General features: G+C 47.9%; 1 protein-coding gene across 12 annotated transcripts in view; it reads left to right on the top strand.

Moving 5' to 3' along the window:
• The window catches only part of MASP1 (MBL associated serine protease 1), a 79,206-nt gene that overhangs the window by 36,576 nt on the left and 19,549 nt on the right, over nucleotides 1-23,081 (top strand). For 8 of the 12 annotated variants that reach the window (XM_070243461.1, XM_023623494.2, XM_001499629.6 and 5 more), the window contains exons 9-14: nucleotides 5,140-5,277; nucleotides 6,110-6,184; nucleotides 16,576-16,713; nucleotides 19,912-20,025; nucleotides 20,905-21,090; nucleotides 22,934-23,001. In XM_070243461.1, the coding sequence (XP_070099562.1) occupies nucleotides 5,140-5,277; nucleotides 6,110-6,184; nucleotides 16,576-16,713; nucleotides 19,912-20,025; nucleotides 20,905-21,090; nucleotides 22,934-23,001 (719 nt within the window). Of the gene's footprint in view, nucleotides 1-1,313; nucleotides 4,944-5,139; nucleotides 5,278-6,109; nucleotides 6,185-10,226; nucleotides 12,747-16,575; nucleotides 16,714-19,911; nucleotides 20,026-20,904; nucleotides 21,091-22,933; nucleotides 23,002-23,081 lie in introns of those variants that run through there. The other 4 variants (XM_005601879.4, XM_023623490.2, XR_011429132.1 and 1 more) reach the window with 3 other exon arrangements.

The raw sequence follows: 23,081 nt of genomic DNA, 5'->3' as shown, positions 1-23,081 counted from the left end.
CACAAAGATTTACTGGATACCTGTGCAGAGGTCTATAGGGAATTCAGATGGAAAATACAAGGTCCAGCCATGGAGGAACTCACATGATGGTAGGCATATCCACCATCTCCTCCAACACACAGCTTATGTGTAGTGCTGTGACTGAGTTCTACCCAAAGCACTTTGCAGGGCAAAGCAAGGGGACGTTCTAAAGGACGAGGTAAAGGAGGATGTGGGGTGTAGATGACAGCGTGTGCCTTGGAGCCAAGAAGTTCTAGATTCAAACCCAGACTCAACCAGTTGAGGGTCCCTAAGCAATTTACTCAGACTCTTTTGGCTTCGGTTTCCCACGTTCTAGATTTTTCTGAGAACTGAGTTAATGTTTGTATCATACCTGTGGAGCACGAGGAAAAGCTCAATGAAAAGCTTATTTCTTCCTCCCACACAACCCCCTCTCTAGGAAGAGGTTTGGTTCCTCTCACTTTGCTTTTTTAGAAAGTAGGAAAACTTAATAATATTTTTTTTTCCCTGATGAAACACACACACTTTTGATTGTAACAGAAATGTTGGTAGAGTACGGCACTATGTATATGATGGTTCTATTTTATGTGACTTATGTTGGTATACAAAAGAATGCCTGTCATTTTGAACTGAAGAAAAGAAATGTTTTTTTTCTCCCTAATATGACCCAATTGTCCCAGCATAGCCTAGATTAGGACTATTCAAATCCCCAGACTCCTGACATCTCTGCTCATTCACTAAGTAGGTATTTATTGAGCATCTCTCCATCCCAAGCATGTGCTGGGTCCTAGAGGAGATGCAAAGACAAAAACGACTGAGAAATTGAGAGTCCTCAGAGATTATGGGATTAGGAACAGACAGGAAGTGTGAGTATGCGGTGAAGAAACTTGCACTGGAGCAGGAAGTGGAAATTATGGGTGGTTGTCCTGGCCCTGCCTCCACCTTGCTGTGGTGACCCCGGATAAGTCCTCCTCCACTCAGAATGCCATCTGTCAAATGAGAGTTGGTACGAGATGACTGCAAAGCTTGCTCCGAGGGCAGAATATTATAATCCTCATGACCCAGGATTTATGACTGTGCAAATTTTCAGAGTGGTACAAATTCCACAATCCCAAACTGTCCTTCACACTGGCTGTACCTAAACTGTGCGTTCTTAATCAATTCTGGTGGAATGATTTCTGTATTTCCTGCGTGAACTGTTTCTGCTTTGCTTGCTAATTTTTCTCTTTCTCTTCTTTTTCTCTCTCTCTTCCTCTTTCTGCTTCCTTTCTCTGTACCTCCTGACCCCTCTTTGATCTTCACCATGGTGGCAGAAACCGAAATGGATATGGAGAGCGAACTCGAGTCAGAGCAAGTGACAGAATGAATGACGGGACCCCACACAGTGCAGACATCCGGGAATGGATCACTCCCAAGACCCCCGGGGTCCCAGAGCTCCTCCACCCCTCCCCACCCCACCAACACTCCAATTCCCATTGCAGTGTGGATTAGAATGGATGCTGGGAAGACAGCCCAGCCTCAAGCAGCTGAAACTGCTGTGTGTATGAGAACAATTCTCCATGTCAGGGTTCATGCGTCATTCAAACATTACTCTGGAAAATAATGAAAAGACAATGGGGGATGTTTTTTAGCACCTCTAAGTGGACTGTACTCTTCTCAAAGGAAAAATGACTTTGGTCCCAGAGACACAAGATTTAATATACAATCACATGGCTGACCAGGTCAAATGGGCCCTGGTTTCTAGTCCACGCCACAGCTGAATTTTAATTGGGGCAGAATGCCTGTGACTTTATGACTTTAATATTTTTACCCGTTGCTACTTTCTTAACAACCACGAGTAGGTGAAACTAACAATAACTCATATAGCATGGATTTTTAGGAAATCTAGACATATTCTTTTGCCAGAAAGTTTCTCTTCCACCTACACCTTACACAGGGCTTAAATTCCATCATCAGATGTTTTTTCTTCTGGAGCGTGCAAATTTTGCATTTCTGAAAATTCCTTGATTAAAGTTTTTCAAAACATAGGTATCACACTGGAGAACAGCGGTTGTCAGTTCTGGCACCATGGAACATCACTGGGTCATAAATAATGATAAAGAAAGGGCTTTGGAGTGGCAGCCTGCATTCTGGGAATCTCTGCTTCAGCCTGAACAAAGTCTGGGTAGACATATCAGAGAACTCCTGCATTACAGGGTGACTTCTCAGTCTATTTGGTGATTTAATGGCCTCTCAATGAGGGGAGAACCCCGCAAGCGTAGACAGTGAGAGGTCCAGAGACTGAGGTGCCATCCAAAGGCAGGGGAGCCCCTGAGAGAGGAGATGGGGCAACCAATAAAGACAAGTGTCAGCTGGATCAATATTTTTAAGGCCACAAATTATAATAGATATTGTACTCAGTGTGATAGAGGGAGTCATAATTTAGGCAGAAGATTTGATATGGACCCAAATAATTGCAATACCAGACAACGTAAGATACATGCATCTGAGAGAGATGAATAAAAGTCTCCTTAGGGAGAAATGAGGAAGTAGCCTGATCTGATTAGAAGAGTGAGGAAAGGCTTTCAAGAAGAAGCAGTGTCAGATCGAGGCCTCGAGGGTGAGTCCAGAGCATGGACCACAGGGTTTTCTCCGTGTGAGGAAAGCAGCAGGTGAGACAGCAGCACAGCTAGGGGTCTGTGATGCTGGAGCACCAGTGCACTGGGGGAAGGGATGAAGATGAGGTTGGAATGGGGACATCCCTGGGGCCTGAGTATAGGGTGAGCTGATTGTATGTAGTTCTCTAGGAAGCCCCCAAATTGTGGCAAAGCATGCTCAGGACGGCAGGTCAAGAAAGGTGTGTCTGAAGGAAAGTAAACGGTAACAAGAGGTGACAGTGGAGACAGGGTGTGGGCTGCTACATTGCATCCCGGAGAATGATGAGAAAGAGAGGCCAAGGGAATGGAAAAAGGAAGAGCATTTTGAGTCCAGAGTGTGGAAGTGGCCAGAAGAAGCTTCAGAGAAAAGGATGAGACCCTTCACAGAGCGGAAAAGAAAAGACTAGCTGAAGAGGCAGGGTCTGGATATAGCATCTTTGATTGTGCCAGGCAGAGCTTAAAGGCCACTCGAAGGGCAAGTTGTCTCCAGGTTCCAGAGAGATGTGGCTCTCTGCCTGCCATGTACACTTGGGGAGAGGTGCACCCTTTCCCTGCTCACTATACCCAGGCTGAGGTCACCTCTATTTCCACTATTTATCACTCTCCCTGTCTGGTTGTAGGACCAGCTTTATCCATGGGCAAATTTACTTCTCTAGAGTTAAGTGAAAGTAGGTCCTCTATCCAGAAAATCTCTGCCCACCAGTGCTGGCCATGTAACAGGCTCCCAATAGTCTGACCACCTCGCCATGTCTAAGACCAACCCTGGAATTCCTCCACCTCGAACTAGGTAATAAGTCTTAAGGATAGCTTCAGCAAAATGACCTGCTAGACCAAAGTTAAGATAGACAAGAGTCATACTACCAAGATCCAGGAACACATCAACGGCATTTTCTAAAAGAGGAAGAAAAATCTGCTGTGAGACCCAACAGGAAAATGCACTTAAAATTCTTTGTAGCTTCACTTAATAAACATTATCGCCTCTTGTTATCCTAGTGCTGACCCTCCCTTGCTTTCCTTGCAGAGTAGTAGTGTGTCTCTACTTTGGGGTGATCAAAACAGATGGGAATGATTTGACCAGGGAGCTGAAGGCCAGGACAAAACACTAAGCAGTTCTCTTGGCTTTTGCCTCCCTTGTGGATAGGAGTTACCTGCATTTACTCTCATCCTTCACCCCTGTCCTCCACCCTGGAGGACCTGCGAGTCACCTATAGTTTAAGTTAGCTCTGTTCAATCGGAAAGATGCATTTGTAGTCCTAAAGCTAAAAATCACATTTCTGAGTAGCATCTCAGGTGTAAAGTGCCATCTCTCTTTATGACCAGATGAGGGAAATTCGGGAAATTCTGCCATAGTTTTGGAACGCTGTCTTCTGAAATTATCAGAACATTGACAGCTAATGTCTGCCGTTACCCAGCTAATATTGATTATAGGCCAATTTAGCTAGAAAACAGATCCTTAAGAACTGTCAGTTTGGTTTACTTAAAAGAGCACTGAGTTTAAGGTCAGTTCTAGTTGTCTGACCGTAACTCACTGTGTGACCTTAGACCAGTCAAGTCTCCTCTCTGGGCTCACCTTTAAAGACGGTATTCTAGATTGGCTGCCTTCAGGTTCCTTTTCAACTGTGAAGTTATATGAGTCTTCTATGATTCTTCAATTCCGGCAGAGGCTGTTAGACCTAAGATTAGGATTTCCTTAGAAATGAGCACCATCCCCTAATGAGGCCCCTGAAGAGACACTGACAAACTGGGTCCTCATCCTCTGACCTGGCTCACAGCAGACTCATGCTGGACTCTATCAGTGCTGGCAACTCCCCTAAGATCTAGCTGGACTGGCAGCACCTCTAAGACCACCTCTGAGAAGCAGGCATCTTTGGTCTTGTTCTGCAGCCATCCCCAATGTCCCTGCACCAACAATTGGAAACAATGAGCAGATGAAGACTCAAAGTTGGTCCACGCCTGACTCTACCCCCTGCCTTCTGTGCCTGCAGAGAGCCAGCAGGGTGGGGCTGTGGACTCATGCAGGAACTGGTTTTCTTTTGGTTTGTTTTTGTTTTCTTTATGCCAAGCTCCACTGTGAACACATTAACTGCTCTTATTCAGCATGTGTTGGGTCTGGAAGAACTGAAGATTCTTTGGTTCACATGAGCCAGAATTTTCTCACTGAGCCACAGGCTTCATGCTTGGGCAGAGGAGGCTAAGAGGATTGCACAACAGAACTGGAAGTCGAGGAAAGGGCCCTGGCGGGGAAAGACTGTGGTCGGCTCAAATCTCAGCAGACCTGCTCCTGCCCTGGAATTGACACCAGGCCAGGTGAGTTGACCACACGATAGATGAGAAGGACCCCAAAAGTAGGGCCACTGGTGACTGCTATGGGAATGGTGCCCCATCTCATAGACTATAGCACTGCTCTCTGGAGTTGCGCACATCCATGTGAGACAGACCAACCAGATGGCCCCAAGAAGAAGAACAAAGGGTAGTTGAGGGGTCTCATTCTCTTCTCTCTCAGTTGCAGACTGTGGAGCCCCAGCAGAGCTGGAACATGGGCTGGTTACCTTTCCTACCAGGAACAAACTTACCACATACAAATCTGAGATCAGATACTCCTGCCAGCAGCCCTACTACAAGATGCTCCACAATACCACAGGTGAGCTCCCCATGCTAAAGCAGCCCACTCCTGCTTCACACCCTCTGAGTCTCAGGGTTAGGCTGGAGGCTGAAACAGCCAGTCCATTGGCCACAGTTTGGGAGGAATTGGGAAGAGAAACTCTTAGAGACATGCCTCACCTCTCCCTGCCTCAGGCTAACACCCCAAGAGTTAGACTGTATGGTAACCCAACACCCACACATACACACTCACAGCCTCTGGCAGAGAAGTAACCCTCAGGGAGATGGGAAGGCCAATGGGCTCTGCCTCTGCCACAGACTAGTGCTAAGAAAATTCTCGTAATTTCTCAAAGCATCCAAGTCCTCACTTCAAAAAAGGAGCAGTAAAATAGCTCACGTTGCTATTGTAAGGCTCAAACAAGATGGTGGACACAAGTGTGGGTTGCTAAAAGGTTTGTTAGGTGGAGAAGGGAGGGAAGGGACAGTGCTCCACAGAGAACGTGGGAACCTAGGCTGTGTGGCTAATGAGGAGACGTGTCTGCTAGGGCCCGGGCAAGGATCGATCAGCCCCCAGACAGGCAGGGGTCAGACTGCACAGAGCCTTGGACCCCATGCTGAAGAGTCTGTTGTTTATTCTGAGGGGAATGGGGAGCTATTGGTGATTTTGAGCAGAGGAGGGACATGGTCAGATTCTCACTTTAGAAAGCCCTTCAGACTGCAGAGAGGACTAGCTTAGAGAGAACTGCATCAGAAAGGCTGTTTGGAAGACTCGCAAGGATCCACAACAGAGGAATTAAGAGCCCAGCTCTGTTTTCTACGTGCTACAATCAACCACTTTCTCTCTCTGCCCCAACCTTTCCTGACTCTCCCAGGTGTATATACCTGTTCTGCCCAAGGAGTCTGGATGAATGAAGTACTGGGGAGAAGCCGACCCACCTGCCTGCCAGGTACCTCACCCTCCAAGTCCTCTGCCTCATGGTCTCCCATTCAAGGCCCTTGGGGGCCACAGGTGCTCTTGTTAATGGAGTAGGGAGTGAGACCATGATGCTTTATTGTTTTTTAAGAGATCTCTTCAGAGGGTCAAAGGTCAGAGAGGCCCAGCCTCACACCTTCTTTCAGCTTGTTCTATCATGCCAAGAGCCTTCTTGTCTCCTCTGCCTGCAGTTCTGCTCCCTTTCCACCAGGTTTTTCACCCCACACAGTTTGTATATGCACCTGTTGTGCACCAGGAAAATCAAGAAAGTGGGCACCTTGTCCTCAATCACTCATTATGCTGTAGAGGAGATGAACAGCATCAGACAAATAACAAACAACTCTAGGAGAGAGTAAGAAGTTCTTCCAAAGAGCGGTGTGTTCAAGTCTTACCGATTGCTGCCGCTCCGTGGCTCACCTACTGACCTCACTTTAAAGTGAAAAAAGAATTTTGTGGTAACAGAGAGTGTCACTGTGCATACAGATTTGGGGGATATTTTGTGGATATTTGCTTTAGCATTAAAAGTATGGATGATTTGCATTGCAACCATAGTACATACATATATTCAAATCTACGACTTAGAAAATTATAGCCCCAAATGCACACTGTAGGGTTAAACAAAGAACCCACAAAAATTAAATTTAATATTCACCATACAGAAATTTACACTTTAAAAAAAAAGCAGGAAGAGCAGTAATTGAAGGATATAGCCGTTCAAGAAAGCGCTGAGGAGCCGTGCTGATTCTGTCCGTGCGTTTGCTCAAACAGCCGGAGCTTTGCTGTATGTTTAAGTGTTGGGTGGCATTTGTGTTTTGCTGAATTAGAGTGTTGGGTAAACTGAGATAGTGTGTTATTTGAATGGTCCATTTTAGTTACCCTTGATATCTCATTAGGCTCCTAGATGTTAGATGAGATGTTAAAATGGAAAGGCTAAGGAGTCGTCTACCATTATACTTAAGAACTGATGAAAGTGTTGGTGTTTGGGAGTCAGTTTTGGCCGTCATAGGTGCTATGAGATCCCAGAGAAGGAGGAGTCCCTGCACGTGGCTGTCTGGGAGTGGAGGGATGAGGACTGGAGGGATTGGGGAGACTTCACTTAGAGGGGTTTTATGGCTAAGAAGGAACTTGTGAGGAGGTGACACAGGGGAAAGGTCAACCTCCCCACTCTGCTGACCTCCATCAACTCATTTAGGCTTAGCCGGAAGCATACCCAAGGGCCACAGTGAGTAAAGCCTCAGAGATGAGGAATGGTGGAGCTGTGGCAAACTGGAGGGGCAAATTCCCATTTGGCTAAAATACTATATGGCCCAAAGAAAACAGCACTGCAGGTGGATTCCATGCTGGGCAGCCATGCTGCAACCTCTGGAGGGAGAAGAGGCATTGAACTGGGAGTCAGAGCCTGGGTCCTAGTCCTGGTGCTATAATTTCCTAATTGTGGTATTTGATAAGTAATCTCACCTCTCTGGGGCTAGGATTCCACACCTCAGAAGTAAGGGAGCAGAACCAGGTGATCCATGACATTCTATGACTCTGAATGATCATCATCCTCTATATTTAAACAAAACATCTTGGACACAATGAGTCATGAAATTCTTTTAATATCTGGTATTGGGAAGAACAATGGTGTATCATTGGACCAGGACAGAGATTTCTAAATTCTGTCCTCCTAAAACAATGAAATTGAACCCAAGCAAGCAAGAATGGAGAAAGCCATTTCATCTAGCATCATAATATCTACCTTTCCAAGGAAACTGCTAAGCAAATGTTTTTTGCCCCTTATTTTACACGTGAGAAAACTAAGGATCAGTGAAGTGTAATGATTTACCCAAGGCTACCCACAGAAAGCTAGGGGCAGAGCTGGAAGGTGAACCCAAGAATTTTGATGTCAACACCAGCAATCCTGAGCCATTCTTGACTCTGATTATGTTTCATGCCATCTCATGAACCCAGAATTCGAGAATATCACATTTTTTTAAGGGCCCTCCCTCAATACCTCTAGTCTTCTAGAGTCCAAGTCTGGCTTCAGCACAGCTGAAGTTCTAGTATTTCCAGAAGGTTCTTTTGTCCCAGGAAAGACTGGATGGAGAATGCTAGCAGCCAATCAGAATGGCCCCATTTCAATGAGCCCTCTCAAAGTTTTGTTGCATCATTCAACCTCTTTAAAGGACAAGAGAATATCAAGAAGAAAAACAGACATTAGTGGAAAAAATGAAGCTAAAATCAGAAGAAATGGGCTCCACTTCTGGCTCTGCCACTAATGACTTTGAATACCTCACTTGTCTTCTCTAACCTCAATTTCTCCATCTGTAAATTAGCTGTTCTCCAAGCTTCCCCAGTTCTGACATTCTGTGACCTGGGGCATGATACTAGCACCTTGGTTGAAGAAAGGCATCCCTCAGTGCTGGCTTTGTTGTGACCATGGACTGAGCAATTGGCATGTCCCTCACCAGAAAAGGGCCTTTCAGCACTAAAGGAGTTGTGCAGGGCCAATCATCGACTTGCCTTGAGGTGTCATTTGTAGGCTTCTGCATATAGTTGGGAGTCTGGCTGTCAACTCTCAAAGGCCAAGCCACAAAGGGTTAGCAAAAGCCAGCTCACATCTGGCCTGGGGTGAATAACAGAGTGTCTCAGGATCATGTAAGAAGCATTTGGCCTCAGGAAGCGGACCATCTGCAAAGCATTCGGTTACTGAAAGCATGACCTCCTCAAGTTGCCAAGAAAACTCAAATGCTCCTTGGTCTTTAAAGGATTGTTGAAAATGTCCAGGGCCAAGGAGTATAGCCTGGCCATTTGCAACTAGGAGGCCCACACTCACAGGGGACTTATCTCCCAGGCCTAAGAAATCCTGATGGGAATGGCCCATGTGAGCTTGTTCTTAGTCAGTGATGGGCTGGTACTGAAGACCCTCTGCTCATGGGCCAAAGCATTTTGCTGCAGGAGGCTGGTGGTGCATGTGCATGCTCGGGGTACAAGTCGGTGGAATGAAGTTTAAGCAGACCTTTCTTCTTCCCCTGAAGGTACTACAGGGTTTCTGGGTGCAATGATGGGTGGCTCGGAGCAGGGTCCATGCATCATTGCTTGTAGATTATGCCACCTTTCCTTAACCTTGGGTTCCTTGGGCATCCATTCATAGCATGAGTCCTTCAGGCCAGAGAAGAAAAGGTTAGAGGGCCCATGACTGTGATCTTCATATGTAAGGAGGCGTTGTGGGATACAGGATAAGACATTGATCTTAGAATCTAGTTAAGCCCCTGCTACTCAACTTAACAGCCATGTGACCTTAGGCTAATCACTTAACCTGGAGAGTTTTACTCATCTATAAAATGGGGGTGGCCAGGACAAATAAAATAAAAATGAAAGGAATTTGGAATTGAAGTATCCTTGGAAATCATCTTGACCAACTGCTTCATTTAGTAAATCAAAACTTGAAATCCAGAGAGAGAAATTTACTTATCCAGAGTCATATAGGACATAGGAGAGAAAAGCTGAGTCAAAGCCCCAAGTGTCTTGGCTCCCAGTCCATTGTTTGCTGTGACCTGCTAGACAGTCCTTTAGCTTCCTTCCATCTCCCAAAGCCCATGATTTATGGTTTTCAGAAGTTTTCTAAGCTCCCACTGCATGGCCCACTTCTGAGTTATGAGATGCCTTTCTAAGGAAGAAAAGGGAGAGGCGGCCACTGTTAGAGATAGGCATGGCTAAAGAAGATCTAGGCCAAAAGTGATCTTGGCTAGAAATGGTTCGGGATGGTAAAGCCCCATGTATGAAAAGGTCAGTTCCATGATGGCCCTGGCTCCAGAAGTCCAGACTATAGGTGGGCCAGATTAGAAAGACATAGGCCCAAGATGACCCCACGCAGAACTCTCCGAGGGTTGCATGGCCCTGCATGATGTAGGGTAGGGTCCTGTGGTGGCATAATCTACAGTGGGTGAGGTGTGAATTTCTTTCAGTGGCTCTTTTCACATGGCTGACCTGACCAGTCTCTGTCTCTTGTCCCCGTTCCCTCCTTCTCCTTACAGTGTGTGGTCAGCCCTCCCGCTCCCTGCCAAACCTGGTCAAGCGGATCATTGGGGGTCGGAATGCTGAGCCAGGCCTCTTCCCATGGCAGGCCCTGATTGTGGTGGAGGACACCTCGAGGGTGCCAAATGACAAGTGGTTTGGGAGTGGGGCCCTGCTCTCTGAGTCCTGGATCCTCACAGCAGCCCATGTGCTGCGCTCCCAGCGCAGAGATAACACAGTGACACCGGTCTCCAAGGAGCATGTTACCGTCTACCTGGGGCTGCATGATGTGCGGGACAAATCGGGGGCTGTCAACAGCTCAGCTGCCCGAGTGGTGCTCCACCCAGACTTCAACATCCAGAACTACAACCACGACATAGCTCTGGTGCAACTGCGGGAGCCTGTGCCCCTGGGACCCCACGTCATGCCCGTCTGCCTGCCGAGGCCTGAGCCCGAAGGCCCTGCGCCCTACATGCTGGGCCTGGTAGCTGGCTGGGGCATCTCCAATCCTAACGTGACAGTGGACGAGATCATCAGCAGTGGCACGCGGACCTTGTCAGATGTCCTGCAGTATGTCAAGTTACCCGTGGTGCCACACGCCGAGTGCAAAACCAGCTATGAGTCCCGCTCGGGCAACTATAGTGTCACGGAGAACATGTTCTGTGCCGGCTACTACGAGGGTGGCAAGGACACGTGCCTTGGAGACAGTGGTGGGGCCTTCGTCATCCTTGATGACTTGAGCCAACGCTGGGTGGCTCAAGGCCTGGTGTCCTGGGGGGGGCCTGAAGAATGTGGCAGTAAGCAGGTCTATGGGGTCTACACAAAGGTCTCCAACTATGTGGACTGGGTGTGGGAACAGATGGGCTCCCCACAAAGTCTAGGGGAGCTCCAAGTGGAGCGGTGAGCTGACTGACTTCTTCGGGGCCTGCCTGCCATGCCCCAGCCCAACTGAGGCTGCACACCACTCTTCCAATGGCACACTCCATGCTACCCACCAGACCAAATGGAATGGAACATGCTGTTCCCATCCTCCCGAGACAGCCCCCTGGACCCTGAGAGGCAGGAGTGTGGCATAGGAAAGGGTCTCTACACAGGAGACTTGGGTCCATGGCCTTGGGCAAGTTGCTTCCTCTCTCTGGGCCTCACTCTCCCCAGCAGCACAATGAGGGAGCTAGACCTTGGGCCTGCTCAGCACTCCTCTCCACCCCAGGGCCTTCTTCACTCCTATTCACTTACCACACCCATTGGTGCCACTGTCGGTGTAACTGAGCTTGGAACTGGTTGTTAGAACATATTTTCTTACATTGAGCTGAATGCTGAGTCCATGTATCTTCCCAGCGCTGCCCTCTCGGCGCAGACAGGTCTAGTCCCTCTTCTAGGAGAACGCCACTCAGTTTTGGGGAGACAGGGGTCGTACCCCGGAGGCCCCTCTCTCCTAGTGAAAGGCCTTACGTACTTTTGTCCCTGAGCTTTCCCTCCCAAAAGCTTCTGGCAGTCTAAGCCTTATTGCTTACGTTCCCTGCTAAAGGAATTTCAAAGGACAAAGAGAAAGCTGGGAAGGTTCACAGAGACTGGGGGAAGGAGAAAAGCAGTGGGAGGCTCCCCAACCCTGCTAAATTCCTACTGTCAACTCAGAACAGTAATTTGGGTCCATATGTCACTCTTGAATACCAGCTGACAACACAGAGTGTCCACATCTGCCACTCCAGACAAGCATGAAGCAATCTTCCAGCCTTGAAATACGTCATCTTAAAAGGCTACTTGAGCCAAAGCTCTAGGCTTGGAGACTCAGCTGGATCCTGGGAAAAAGAGAAGGTACACGCTATGCCCTGCTGCGTTTCTGGGCAGGAGAATGGAAGAAAGGTGGCCTTAGGACGTTAGGAGTGACCTGATCCCACCAGACTGCCCAGTGTGCCCATGGTCTGAGCCCTTCAGAGAATCCACCGTGGATTCTGAACATCTATCCATGGATGCTCAGAGGGATCCACTCCTCCAGTTTCCAGGAACCAGAGTCAAGACAAGCAGAGACTTGCTAGTGAAAGGCAGTGAGAAGAGATGGAGAAACATGAGTCCTGGGTTCTAGCCCCAGCTCTGCCTCTAACTGGCTGTATAACCTTTGACAAATCACTTTCCCTCTCTGGGCCTCAGTTTCCCAATCTGTAAAAGGAAGGCATTAGATCTCCCTCAGGGTCCTTCCAGCTCTAGCGCTCAGTGCTTCTGATTGCCAGCAGCCTCTCCCTCACACACACCAGGCTTATCGTCCTCCTTCTTCCCGGATGTCCCTCTCCTACGGATTCTCCATCAGAGAAAAGAAGCCAGAGAAGGCCCTGAGAGGGATTCCAAGAAAACAAGTGGGAAGTGTCTACTTTTCCAAGGCAGTTCATGAAAGCACACTCCTACGTCTACGAATGGTGTATGTAGAGGATGCTGCATTTGTCTATTTTCTATCACAGGCTTCACTGCTCTGTCAGGTGCCTCTGCACTCCGTTTCTCCTGTCAGGGGTCTAACGTGGAAATAAACCCTCTATGGATAACCAACAGCCTTTGTTTTAGAGTTTGGTTATTGTTGATGTTTGGTTTCTTTGACACTTTAAAGAGAAACTAGCCTCTCATTAAGCCAAAATCTCTCCCATTTCAGAAAAACTACAACTTTTGCCACCTGGACATCATCTAAAAAGGGGTGATGAGGAATGGGGTTGATTCCTGACATGTGTCCTCTCAGGGGCTGCACGTTCCTTCATTGAACCAACTGCCTTTTAGGTCCTTGACTTCAAAGAGCTCAAACTAGCATGCAAGGCAGCGTCGTGTGCATGTAGGTCTCAGACAGGCTAAAGGAGTCAAGCAACATAAGAGATTGCAGTATTATGGGAACTTAACGGAGGGAGAGATTCATACTCTGAAGGGGATCTGGAGAGCTTTACAGGGAGGTTTCAAAGGATGCACTGGGAGATGGGACAGAAGGGTCCAAGTGGACAGTCAAGCAGGAGGGCATGCATGAGCAGAGTGAGAACAGTGGGGACTGAGGGAGAACGGAGTCTTGAACACCATGCTGGCACTCTGACCCATAACCAGTGAGTCTCCAATTGGGGTCTATCAGAATCATCTGGGGTGCTTGTTAGCAATGGAGATTCCTGGGTCGCACCCACAGGAAGTTCTGTATCAGCAGGTCTGATGAGGGCAGCAAGGTGTGGAAAGTAGGGTGAAGCTGAGCTAGAAAGAGTGATTAGGAAGCTACTGCAACTCTGGAGAGAGTTGGCAAAACCCTACCAGACCCAGGGCTGTGACAGTGCAGACATGGAGGCAGGGGGAGTTTGCATATTTTGCGTATTTAAGTGCTGTATTGACAGCTCTTGGTATAATGGCGTCTTGTGAAATACTGCAGGTGCAGGAGTATGGGAGAGGCAATGACTTTGTTTGGGGTTTATATCATAATGAAAACATCATGCTTTTTACACTATTGAGAACTAAATTTTGCTTTACACATTATATGTAGCTGGTTTCAAGGATGATCATGTCTTGTGTTCTATTACATGTCAGATTTTTACTTTCCTCTAGATATTTGGACTTTTATGTTGTAACATATTGAGACACTGAGGTGTCATGAGGTTACCTGGAAAGCACACTATGACATGGAGTGGAGGAGACACGTTACCCTCTGCTTCTCCCAGTAATATTTTTTACTGGTTTAGTGGCTGATTGAATAGGAGGGTTGAAGAAAAGGGAGGCAAGAAGAATGAGGTCCACGCAGACATGAATAGACATCTGGAATAACAAAGAGGAGAAGGTTAGTGAAGGGTGGAGACCAGGGCTTGGTTTTGCTGTGCTTGCAGAGTTTATGAGCAATTCAGCTGGAGATATAAGGAAGGAATAAGGAAGAAAGGAATATTTCAGAAGAGAGGGCAGATGAGAGACACTGATTTGAAATCCATCAGGGTATAGGTGGGATGATGGCATGGGAGGAGAGGGTATTATCTACTGGAAGTTTGCAGAAAAGAAAAGGGGCTGAGCACTGAGCAAGGGTAACACCTGTGTGGAAGACGTGGAGAGGAGAAGAGAAAGCCCAAGAAAGAGACAAAAAAGAGGGATCAGAAACACAAGAAGAGATGTGCTTCAGAAGCCAAGGAGGGAAAATGTCAAGAGGGATGAAGTGGTCAACAGAGCAAGTGCCACAGCCAGTCCAGAGGAATGCCTCCACGCTGAACATCCCTGGGGATAGGGACCAGGCAACTACTGTGAACTCTGAGGGAGGAGCCATGTTTAAAGTCCCTAACCTTCCCTCCGTCTCCTCCTCTTCCTCCTCTTCTTCCTCCTTTCTCTTCCCTTCCCTTCCCTTCCCTCCCTCTCTCTTTCCCTCTCTTCTCTCCCTCCCCCCATCTCCAGACTTCTCCTGTATTTTTTTCTCTTTCCTGAGGCAGGAAACTACTCTCCATCCTCCCTTCTCTGTGGCTTATAGTAAAAGCTATATGCTCAGTTCTCCAGGTTTTGATTCCTTGAAACCTACCAATCTTTTATCACGATGCCTGACTCTTCAAACGAAAGTCTGTGTTTCCATACTTTGGTTTCCACTTTTCTCTTTCAAAAGTCAAAGCTCTATCTAGCCTCACCTAAAACAATGGACGCTCCAACTTCAATAGTGGGGAGCCACAGGGAAAGAAGAATTCCTAGGGGTGAAGAATACATGAGCTAAAATTTCAAACAGTATCCTCCTATATGTGTAAATATCACTGTGGAAGTTCCAGGTATGGGCCCAGAGCCATTCTGTCTCCGTCAATGGTTGTGGATCTATTAAATATTCAAATGGCTGCTTTATTTCCATGTTCGTGCAAGGCATGGCACCTTCTTCTTCTGAATCCTCCTCCAAAGAAGAGGGAAGGATATGGAGACTGAGTGTCAACTCCTCGTGGAAGGGAGGAGAGGGAGAGACTGTGGAATGAATGAGAAGCACAGAAAGAATTTTGACTTTAGGAGAAGAAGGCTTGACCATGTTTTGGAGGCATAGACAAAGGAGACATGCAAGAATCAGGAGAGGGGGCAAGAATCCCCAAAGTCAGGTCCCCAAGAGTTTGGAAGTGAGGAGATCCAGAGCCTAGAATTAGTTCTGAAGAGAAGAAAGTTTACAGAGGAAGTAGGTTGGAGAGGTGGATGGTTGGGGAAGCTTCCATCCAGCAGGCTTGGAGAATCTGCTGGGAATGAGAACAGGAGGTTAGCCTGGGGCAGTTGGCCAAGGGCATCCAGAATGATGATATTGGAGATGTTGAAGACGCTGCCAAGGTTGCAGGACATTCATCTATGATTTTCCCCAGCCCTACTCAGCATCCTGGTAACAGTTACAAAGAAGGCAGAGGGCTTGGGGTATGAGTGCTCTGGGAAGACATGTAGGTAAGAGTTAGTGGTGCTGGCCAGAGTGGGTAAAGCCCAGAGTTGGAAATCAAGAGACTTCAAATTTAGAGTCTTGCCACTAACTCATAGAGTGACTTTTGGCAAGTCAATTCCCTTCTCTAGGCTCCAGTTTCTTTAGCTATAGGGTAAGAAGGATAGACTTGATGGTCTCCAAGATCTGTTTACCTATAAGGTTCTGCATGTCTACGTCTGTGAATCCAAGTCAATGGAAACTGAGTACAGAGCAGGCAGGTACTTGTTGTGGGGGTCTTCAATCCCCCATGGCCCTGAGGAAGGGCTTCTCTGAGGAGGAGAGATCCCTGTGGATGGAGCATGAACATTCTTTATTAGTCAAGACTCTTTCATTTATGTGATGGAAATCCAACATAAACAGCTTAAGGGACAGAGAGAGAGAATTAGAGGCTCACATACCTAAACAGTCCATACCAAAAGGCTTCGGGTAAGCTTAGATCAAATACCAGGATAAAACCTCTCTTGCTTAACTCCTCATCTTCTAGCTCCACTTTTTTCTCTGTTAGTAGCATCATTCTCAGCAGACTTAAGTGATCATTGCCAGATCTGGGCTTATAGCGAGCAGTTTAGCAACCCCAGCAGAGAAAAGTCTTCTCTTTTTCTAATATGTTTAACAAAATTCCCAGGTCAGGCTTTTATTGGCCTGACCAGGGTCACATTCCCATCTCTGAGTAATCACTGTGACCAGAGGGCGAGAGGCTTTAATTACTCAGGTCTGGGTCACATTCTCTCCCTGAGAACAACAGGTAAGGTCATTCCAACTCATGACATATGGACTAAGAATTGGGGAAGAGGAGACTCCAGAGCGAAATTGTGGTGCTGTTAATGAAAGGTCCGATGGGTATTGGGAGATCAAAAATAACAAATGTTCCTAACAGAGGGTGATGATCTGGTAGCCCCAGCAAAGGGCAAGATGGAGCCCAGAGCGTGATCTGTGCTTCCCTCCCTTGGCTGCAGTGTGTGGGATCCCCAAGTTCTCCCGGAAGCTGATTGCCAGGATCATCAATGGACGCCCAGCCCAGAGGGGAACCACTCCTTGGATTGCCATGCTGTCACATCCGAATCGGTTGCCCTTCTGTGGGGGCTCCCTTGTAGGTAAGGAGAAGGTAGAAGGCATGGGGGACCCAGAGTTTGGGGGCAGGGTGGAAGCAAAGGCATCTGACCCTCTTGCCAGAGACCCACCAAGATTACCTCACTGGCAATCACTGTCCACACTAGCAGCAGGACCCAGAAGTACAGTGTGGTAGAAAGAGCCCTTAGCTGGAGCCAGGAGACATGTGTTCCTGTTCTACCTGGCTCCTTCAGTCAATAAGCACCTACTGAGTCCTGGTCAGTCTCTGGCACTGGGAAGAACTAAGTTAAGGAGTCAGTCCCCCAAACCTGGATCACAACACAAGGTACTTAACATGCGGCTCAGAGGCAGTGTGTGCCAGGGCTGTGGGACCAGGGAGAACCAGGACACTCACCCAGGAGCAGTCAGGGAAGGGAAGTTATGAAGGTCTTGAATGCCATGCTTAGGAATATAGATTTTATCCTGAAAGCTGCTGCAGGTTTATAAGCATGTTCTGGAAGAAGTCCTCTCCAGGGGCAGAATAGATTGAAAAGAAGGTGAATCCAGAGGCCAGGAATTTGGTGAGGGGACTATTGCAATAGTGAGGAGGGAAGTCATTAGCCTCAGAACAAGGGCAGGGGGCAGGGGATGAAAATGAGGCAGATTCAAAAGCATTGGGACACAGCATTGTCAGAATTTTGTAATGGAGTGCATGCGGGTGGGAGTGGGAGCAAGGACAGGAAAAGAAGGGCTGCCAGCTCTTCCTGCTGCAGTTTGCTCTGGATAATGTAAGGTCCGTTCCATCTCTGACATCATGAGAAAAATGGATAGCATGCCAGAGTCCCCCGCCAATTCCTGGTCTGATCCCGTCACAGAGGAGGAAGGCCTGGAGGGTTTGTCTGTGTCTGGGCAGCTCACGTGCTGCTAGCTTGCCTCTCACTGCATCACCTCCTCCAGGGTGCAGTCAGGTAATGACGGCTCCACATCAGGGATCCCCAAGGCGAGGCACCAGGCCTGGATGAGGGCTTCAGTCCTGACACCCTGGGATATGTGAAATGGCAACCAAGCATTAGCCTTCCTTTGCGAGGAATTGATCTTTATAATCCCGAAAACACAAGGAAGAATGGTCTCACACTGTGGAGCCACCCAAAGGGGCATGGAGAGTGAGTCTGGGTGTTACAGGGGCAGCCCAGTGGGAGCAGGCAGAGGAGAGGACCAAGAAGGAGGGGGAAGGGGCAGAGAGACAGGGCTAGAAGGACAAAGATAGAGAGAACGGAGAGGGAGAACATGCCAGAGACATGGAAAATAAGAGGAGGAAGTGAAAGATTAAGGGAAAAAGAAAAGGAAACAAGTAGACAATAGGAAGAAAGACTGGCGGGGCACAAGAGACCTGACAGAGAGGAGAAATTGAGAAAGCCAGAAAAGCAGGGTGGAACCAAAGAGAAGACAGGATCAGAAGAGGAGCAGAGAGATGGTGAGGGGGAGAGGCATGGTGAGCAGAAGGGAGGGGAGATATTGCTGATTTTGCTAAAATGTGAGTAGGAGATGTTGTATGTGCCTACAGTTTTAAGAATTAAATTAATCTTCTTAAGCCTTGAGTTTTTAAGGTCAATAACATCCAACACTTATTTGTGTCTACTGCATGTTTATTCCCTATCACTCATGCACGGAAAGATGTTTGAAGTATACTTCTCTACCCTCAGCCAAGCTACACCTTCTCTCCCACTTCACCCTCCCCACAGGTCTCCTAATCTAGACTCTCTCTCCTCCTCCTGTTATTTGTAGAGCAAGGGAGGTGGGAGAGGGCAGAGGAAGCAGGAGAGGAGCTGAGGGACAGAGGAAGGGGGAAAGCATGGTTTCAATGCCCACACCGAAGCCTGAGCAGACAAAGTGACTCAGGGACTCTGACAGTGTTGGCAGAGTAGGGAGGCAAAGCTTCATCTTTGGACTTATCATTGCACACCCCTGGGTTCATCGAAATGGCCCAGAGCCCTGCTTTGAAGCAGGCTCTCTTGCCTCATCCCACTTTATCCACCTGGAAAATTTGGCCAACAGTCCCCGTGTGGACAGGGATAAAAATATCTCCAAGGGAAAAATTGTGGCCTATGTGGATCTCTTTCCAGAACCCAGTAGCCCGAGCATATAGCTGCTCCTGAGGGGGCCAAGTAGAGCCTGCAACCTGCTCCAGAAAGGTCCCTCTGCCCTGAACTCTGAACTCAGACCTGATGCCCCCACCCTAAAGCCTTGGTGACTTTCTTTCTGCTTGGCTCATCCTGGTTATGCCTTTGTGCTCAGCTATTTATAGGTTTCTTTTCCACTCCACCTAAAGTATGAGTCAAACTTTGACCCTATATTAAGCAAAGGGCAGGAACCTGTCCACTGAGGGAAAAAGACAGTTGGAATACAAGAAATGCACTAGGCTGACCATCAGGAGACCCAGGGTCTGGCCCTGGCCCTGCCACTAACCTGCTGGGTGACCTTAGACATCCCTGCTTTCCTCCAGGCTTCATGACCCATATCTATAAAAGGAGAGGTTTGGGTCAGAGCAGTGGTTCTCAACCCTGGTGGCAGTAGAATCATCTGAGGAACTTTTAAAAGGCATTTGAGCCTGGGCTCCACCCCAAGACTTAGACGGTCTGGCTTCAGGCCCAGGCATTGTTTTCTGTTCATTATTTTTTTTAATTCTCAAGGTAATTCTAATGTGCACCCAGAGTTGAGAAGCACCGTGCTAGATCAGTGCTTTTCAGACTTTAATGTGCATAGGAAATACTTGAGGATCTTCCGAAAATCCCCAGATTTTACTGATGAATGCAGATTCTGATTTAGTAGATCTGAGGTGGGGCCCGAGAGTCTGTATTTCTAAGAAGTTCTCAGGTGAGGTTGCCGCTGCTGGTCCAGGGGCTGCACCTTGATTAACAAGGCCTGAGGGGCGGCCAGTGAGCACAAGGTTTTTTGTGGACCCATCTTGGGCTGTCTGGAGCTCACCAGCTCCATGGGTTTAAGGCAGCCCTGAAATCCACTATAAAATGTTCAGTCTTGGCCTGCGTTGGAATAGGCAGATGAAATCACAGATTTAACTCCTAATCTTCAGATTAGGGTCTCACGAGTGTCTGACTTGGGACTACAATATGCAATGGAGAGGAGTGCCAATGGAGAAGAACAGTGTAAGGGCCCTCAGCTCGGGACAGTGGGAGGCAGGCTGGGCAGTGCAGGATAGCATGCGTTCACCATTCTGTCCTCAGGCTCCAACTGGGTTGTGACTGCGGCTCACTGCCTCCACCAGTCGCTGGATTCAGAGGACTCAAGCTTACATGACTCAGACCTGCTCAGCCCTTCTGACTTCCAAATCATCATGGGTGAGTGAGCTGATTCCTGAAGCTAGGGGTGGTTCTGAGAATGGGGTGTGTCCACTCTCTCACTCACTTATCAGGGCACGGAGCCTGGGGTGCAGAATGAGCCAGGACTGGAGTCTAGGGACCCGAGTCCAAGCCCAAGCCCATGATTTTCAGGTGGTGGGACCATGAGCAAGTGATTGAAGTCTAGGCCTCGGTTTTTATAATGGTAAAATCAAAAGCCCAGTCTAAATAATTTCCAAAGATGCTTCAGGTTTCTATAAACCCATGGTTTCAAGTGGATCATACACAAACAATCCAAGTTTCCTGTCTCCTTTATAAAATCAAGACCACCAGCTGATTCAGTTCAGTTCAACCCATAGTATTTACCTCCTGACACTAGGCCAGGATCTAAGGACACAAGCATAATTAAGACCTAGTTCCTGCCCACAAGGACCTTACAGTCTAATAACAGAATAAAATATGAGCATGGAGACCTCTAATACAAGATAGAAAGCAGCAAGTTCTATAGAGAGGAAGAGATCAAGCGCCATGGGAGTGCACAAGGGAGAGACTTCTAACTGAAGAATCTAACTCAAGAATCTGAGAGGCTTCATGGAGGAGCCAACACATGACGCAGGCACTGAAGGGTGATTATATGGTTTGAACATGTGGTAGTCAGCATAGGAATGAGCATTATAAGGCGATGGGATCAGCTTATGAAGAAAGACAGAGGTGGGAGCCCATGAGAAGATGGGGGAAGGGCAGATGGGGGAGTTGGCTGGAAAAAGGTGAGCGAAGGGCAGTGCAGGGGTTAAGAAACATGGGCTGATGGGGCAGGGGCCTGACAGGGAACAAGGTGTGACCTAACCCCCATGCCTCATGTTCCTTGTTCTTGCCTAGGCAAGCACTGGAGGGTCCGGTCAGATGAGAATGAACAGCAACTCAGTGTCAAACACATCTTCCTCCATCCCCAGTATGATCCCAACACATTTGAGAATGACTTGGCTCTGGTGGAGCTGGCAGAGAGCCCAGTGCTGAATGACTTCGTGATGCCCATCTGTCTGCCTGAGGGGCCCTTGCATGAAGGTACCCCTCCCCACCCCTGGTCTCACCTCTGCAGAGCAGCAGGTGCCCCCACAGGGATTTCCTCTTCAGCATTGGTGAGGCTCCGGTGCCAGCTGAGCCCGCTGACGGTGTCTGTGTGATTCCTCAGCTGCCTCTCCTAAAATGGCTAAGTCAGAGCTGGTTCTGAGGCAGCACAAGTAGCGGCAATGACACAGTAAACAGGCTCGATCAGTACCATAAGTACCGTATCAGTCAGGGTTCAGATGAGAAGACAGAAAGCAGGCTAGTTCTTAGAACAGAGAAAACTTAATACAGGGTGTTGGAGGACGGGAGAAGTAGGAGGGGAACGCTGAGATGATGGAGATAGTACTTGTAGGAAGAAGCCACTGGCCCTTGGGCTGTGGGAACAAAGGCAAGAGGTTGGAGTCACAGAACCTGGAAGCCTGGAAAGGGGCCCTGTGGAGTGGGAACTCAGACTCTATGGAAGAGGCCCTGTGCCGATGGTGCTGGGGAAATTAGTTGGAACCAAGTGCCACTGCTGGGTGAGGAGTCTTTGCCAGGGTGATGCCAACAGTAACGGCAAGACTTCCTGGAAGTGCCTGCTATTTTCAGGAAGCCCCCTGAAAAAGCAGAACTGCCATTTCAGAGTCTTATCCACAGTATCACAGAGTAGAGTATAGAAGGGTAAATTTGGAGCTGAGGGACAATAACTTGATCACCAGCAAAGGTTCAAATACCCACGGTGCCATTACCTAGTTGGGTGCCCTTGAGGAAGTTGCCAAACCTCAAGCTCCTTACCTCTACACTGGAGATAACATGCCATGAGGTGGTTGTGATATTTAAATGAAATAATATACTCAAACATATGCAACGTGGAGTACAGGCCAGCCCATGGCAGCTGGCTTCCTTTTCATCTGTTCTAAATCCAGTGGTGCCATGTCATACCTAATCTCCTTTAGTTCAAAGATGTTATTAAAAATGGCTGAATGGAATCTGAGAAGTTTCTAGGGGCTGTGAGCCAGAAGGAAAGGCACAGGTATTGTTCTGATTCATCAGATGCCACGTGCCTATTATGTGTCCATTGCTTTGCATTCATTGATTTACTTCCCGGTTATAAAGCCTTGAGAGATGGTATTGTAGTCCCATTTTACAGGTGAGAAAACTGAGGCTCAGCAAGGTGAGGTAACTTGCCTAAGATACAGCCTGTAAGAAGCAGATCTGGGGCTAAAATCCAGGTTTTCCAACTTAAAGCCCAGTGCTGTTTTCAGTTTCCAGGCTCTTTTTCAAGTGAAGAAATAACTGCTCTATCATGCTCAACCCATTTCCACATCATCCCAAGATCTGTCAACTTCACAGCCTTCCAAAACATTACAGCTGGGTGGGGTTTTAGAGGATACCAAGTTCACCTTCTGCATTTTAAGGATAGGGAAACTGAGGCTCAGAAGGGGAGGAGTGAGTGCCTACTAAAGGCAGCCTAGCATGTTGTTGACTAGGCTGGACTTTTTATTTATTCACAGTTATAGATTGAGCACCTACTGTGTGCCGGGACTGCTGTGGGCATGGGGATACAGAGCGAACAAGATAGATGAGATTACTGCTCTCGCGGAGCCTAGATTCATCCTAGTTGGGAATGGGAGAGAAAACTGAATAATAAGCCAGCTAACGTCTCAGAAAAAAAAAATGCCCAAACTCTGTGGCAGGTAACCTCCAACCCAGCAGTCTTCCTCCCTACCATGCTGCCTTTCTCAGAGGGGGCAAATTCAGTCCCTCCTCCACAGGCAGAGGATGACAGGACTGCAAGATGTAACCCTTGGAAAACCCCCTTGACAGCCTTTCTGCCCTTGCTGTGTCTTCTCTCTTCCAGGGGCCGTGGTCATCGTCAGTGGTTGGGGGAAGCAGTTCTTTCAAAGGTTCCCAGAGACTCTGATGGAGGTGAAGTTCAATTTATACCCTACAGAGAGTGACACCTCTGCCCTGCCTTGGACCTTCCTCCTCCCAATCACCCTCAGGGA

This window comes from Equus caballus, chromosome 19, assembly GCF_041296265.1.
Source record: "Equus caballus isolate H_3958 breed thoroughbred chromosome 19, TB-T2T, whole genome shotgun sequence".
Classification (NCBI taxonomy): domain Eukaryota; kingdom Metazoa; phylum Chordata; class Mammalia; order Perissodactyla; family Equidae; genus Equus; species Equus caballus.
The sequence above is the reverse complement of the archived record's forward strand: the minus strand, read 5'-3'. Positions and strand labels throughout refer to the sequence as shown.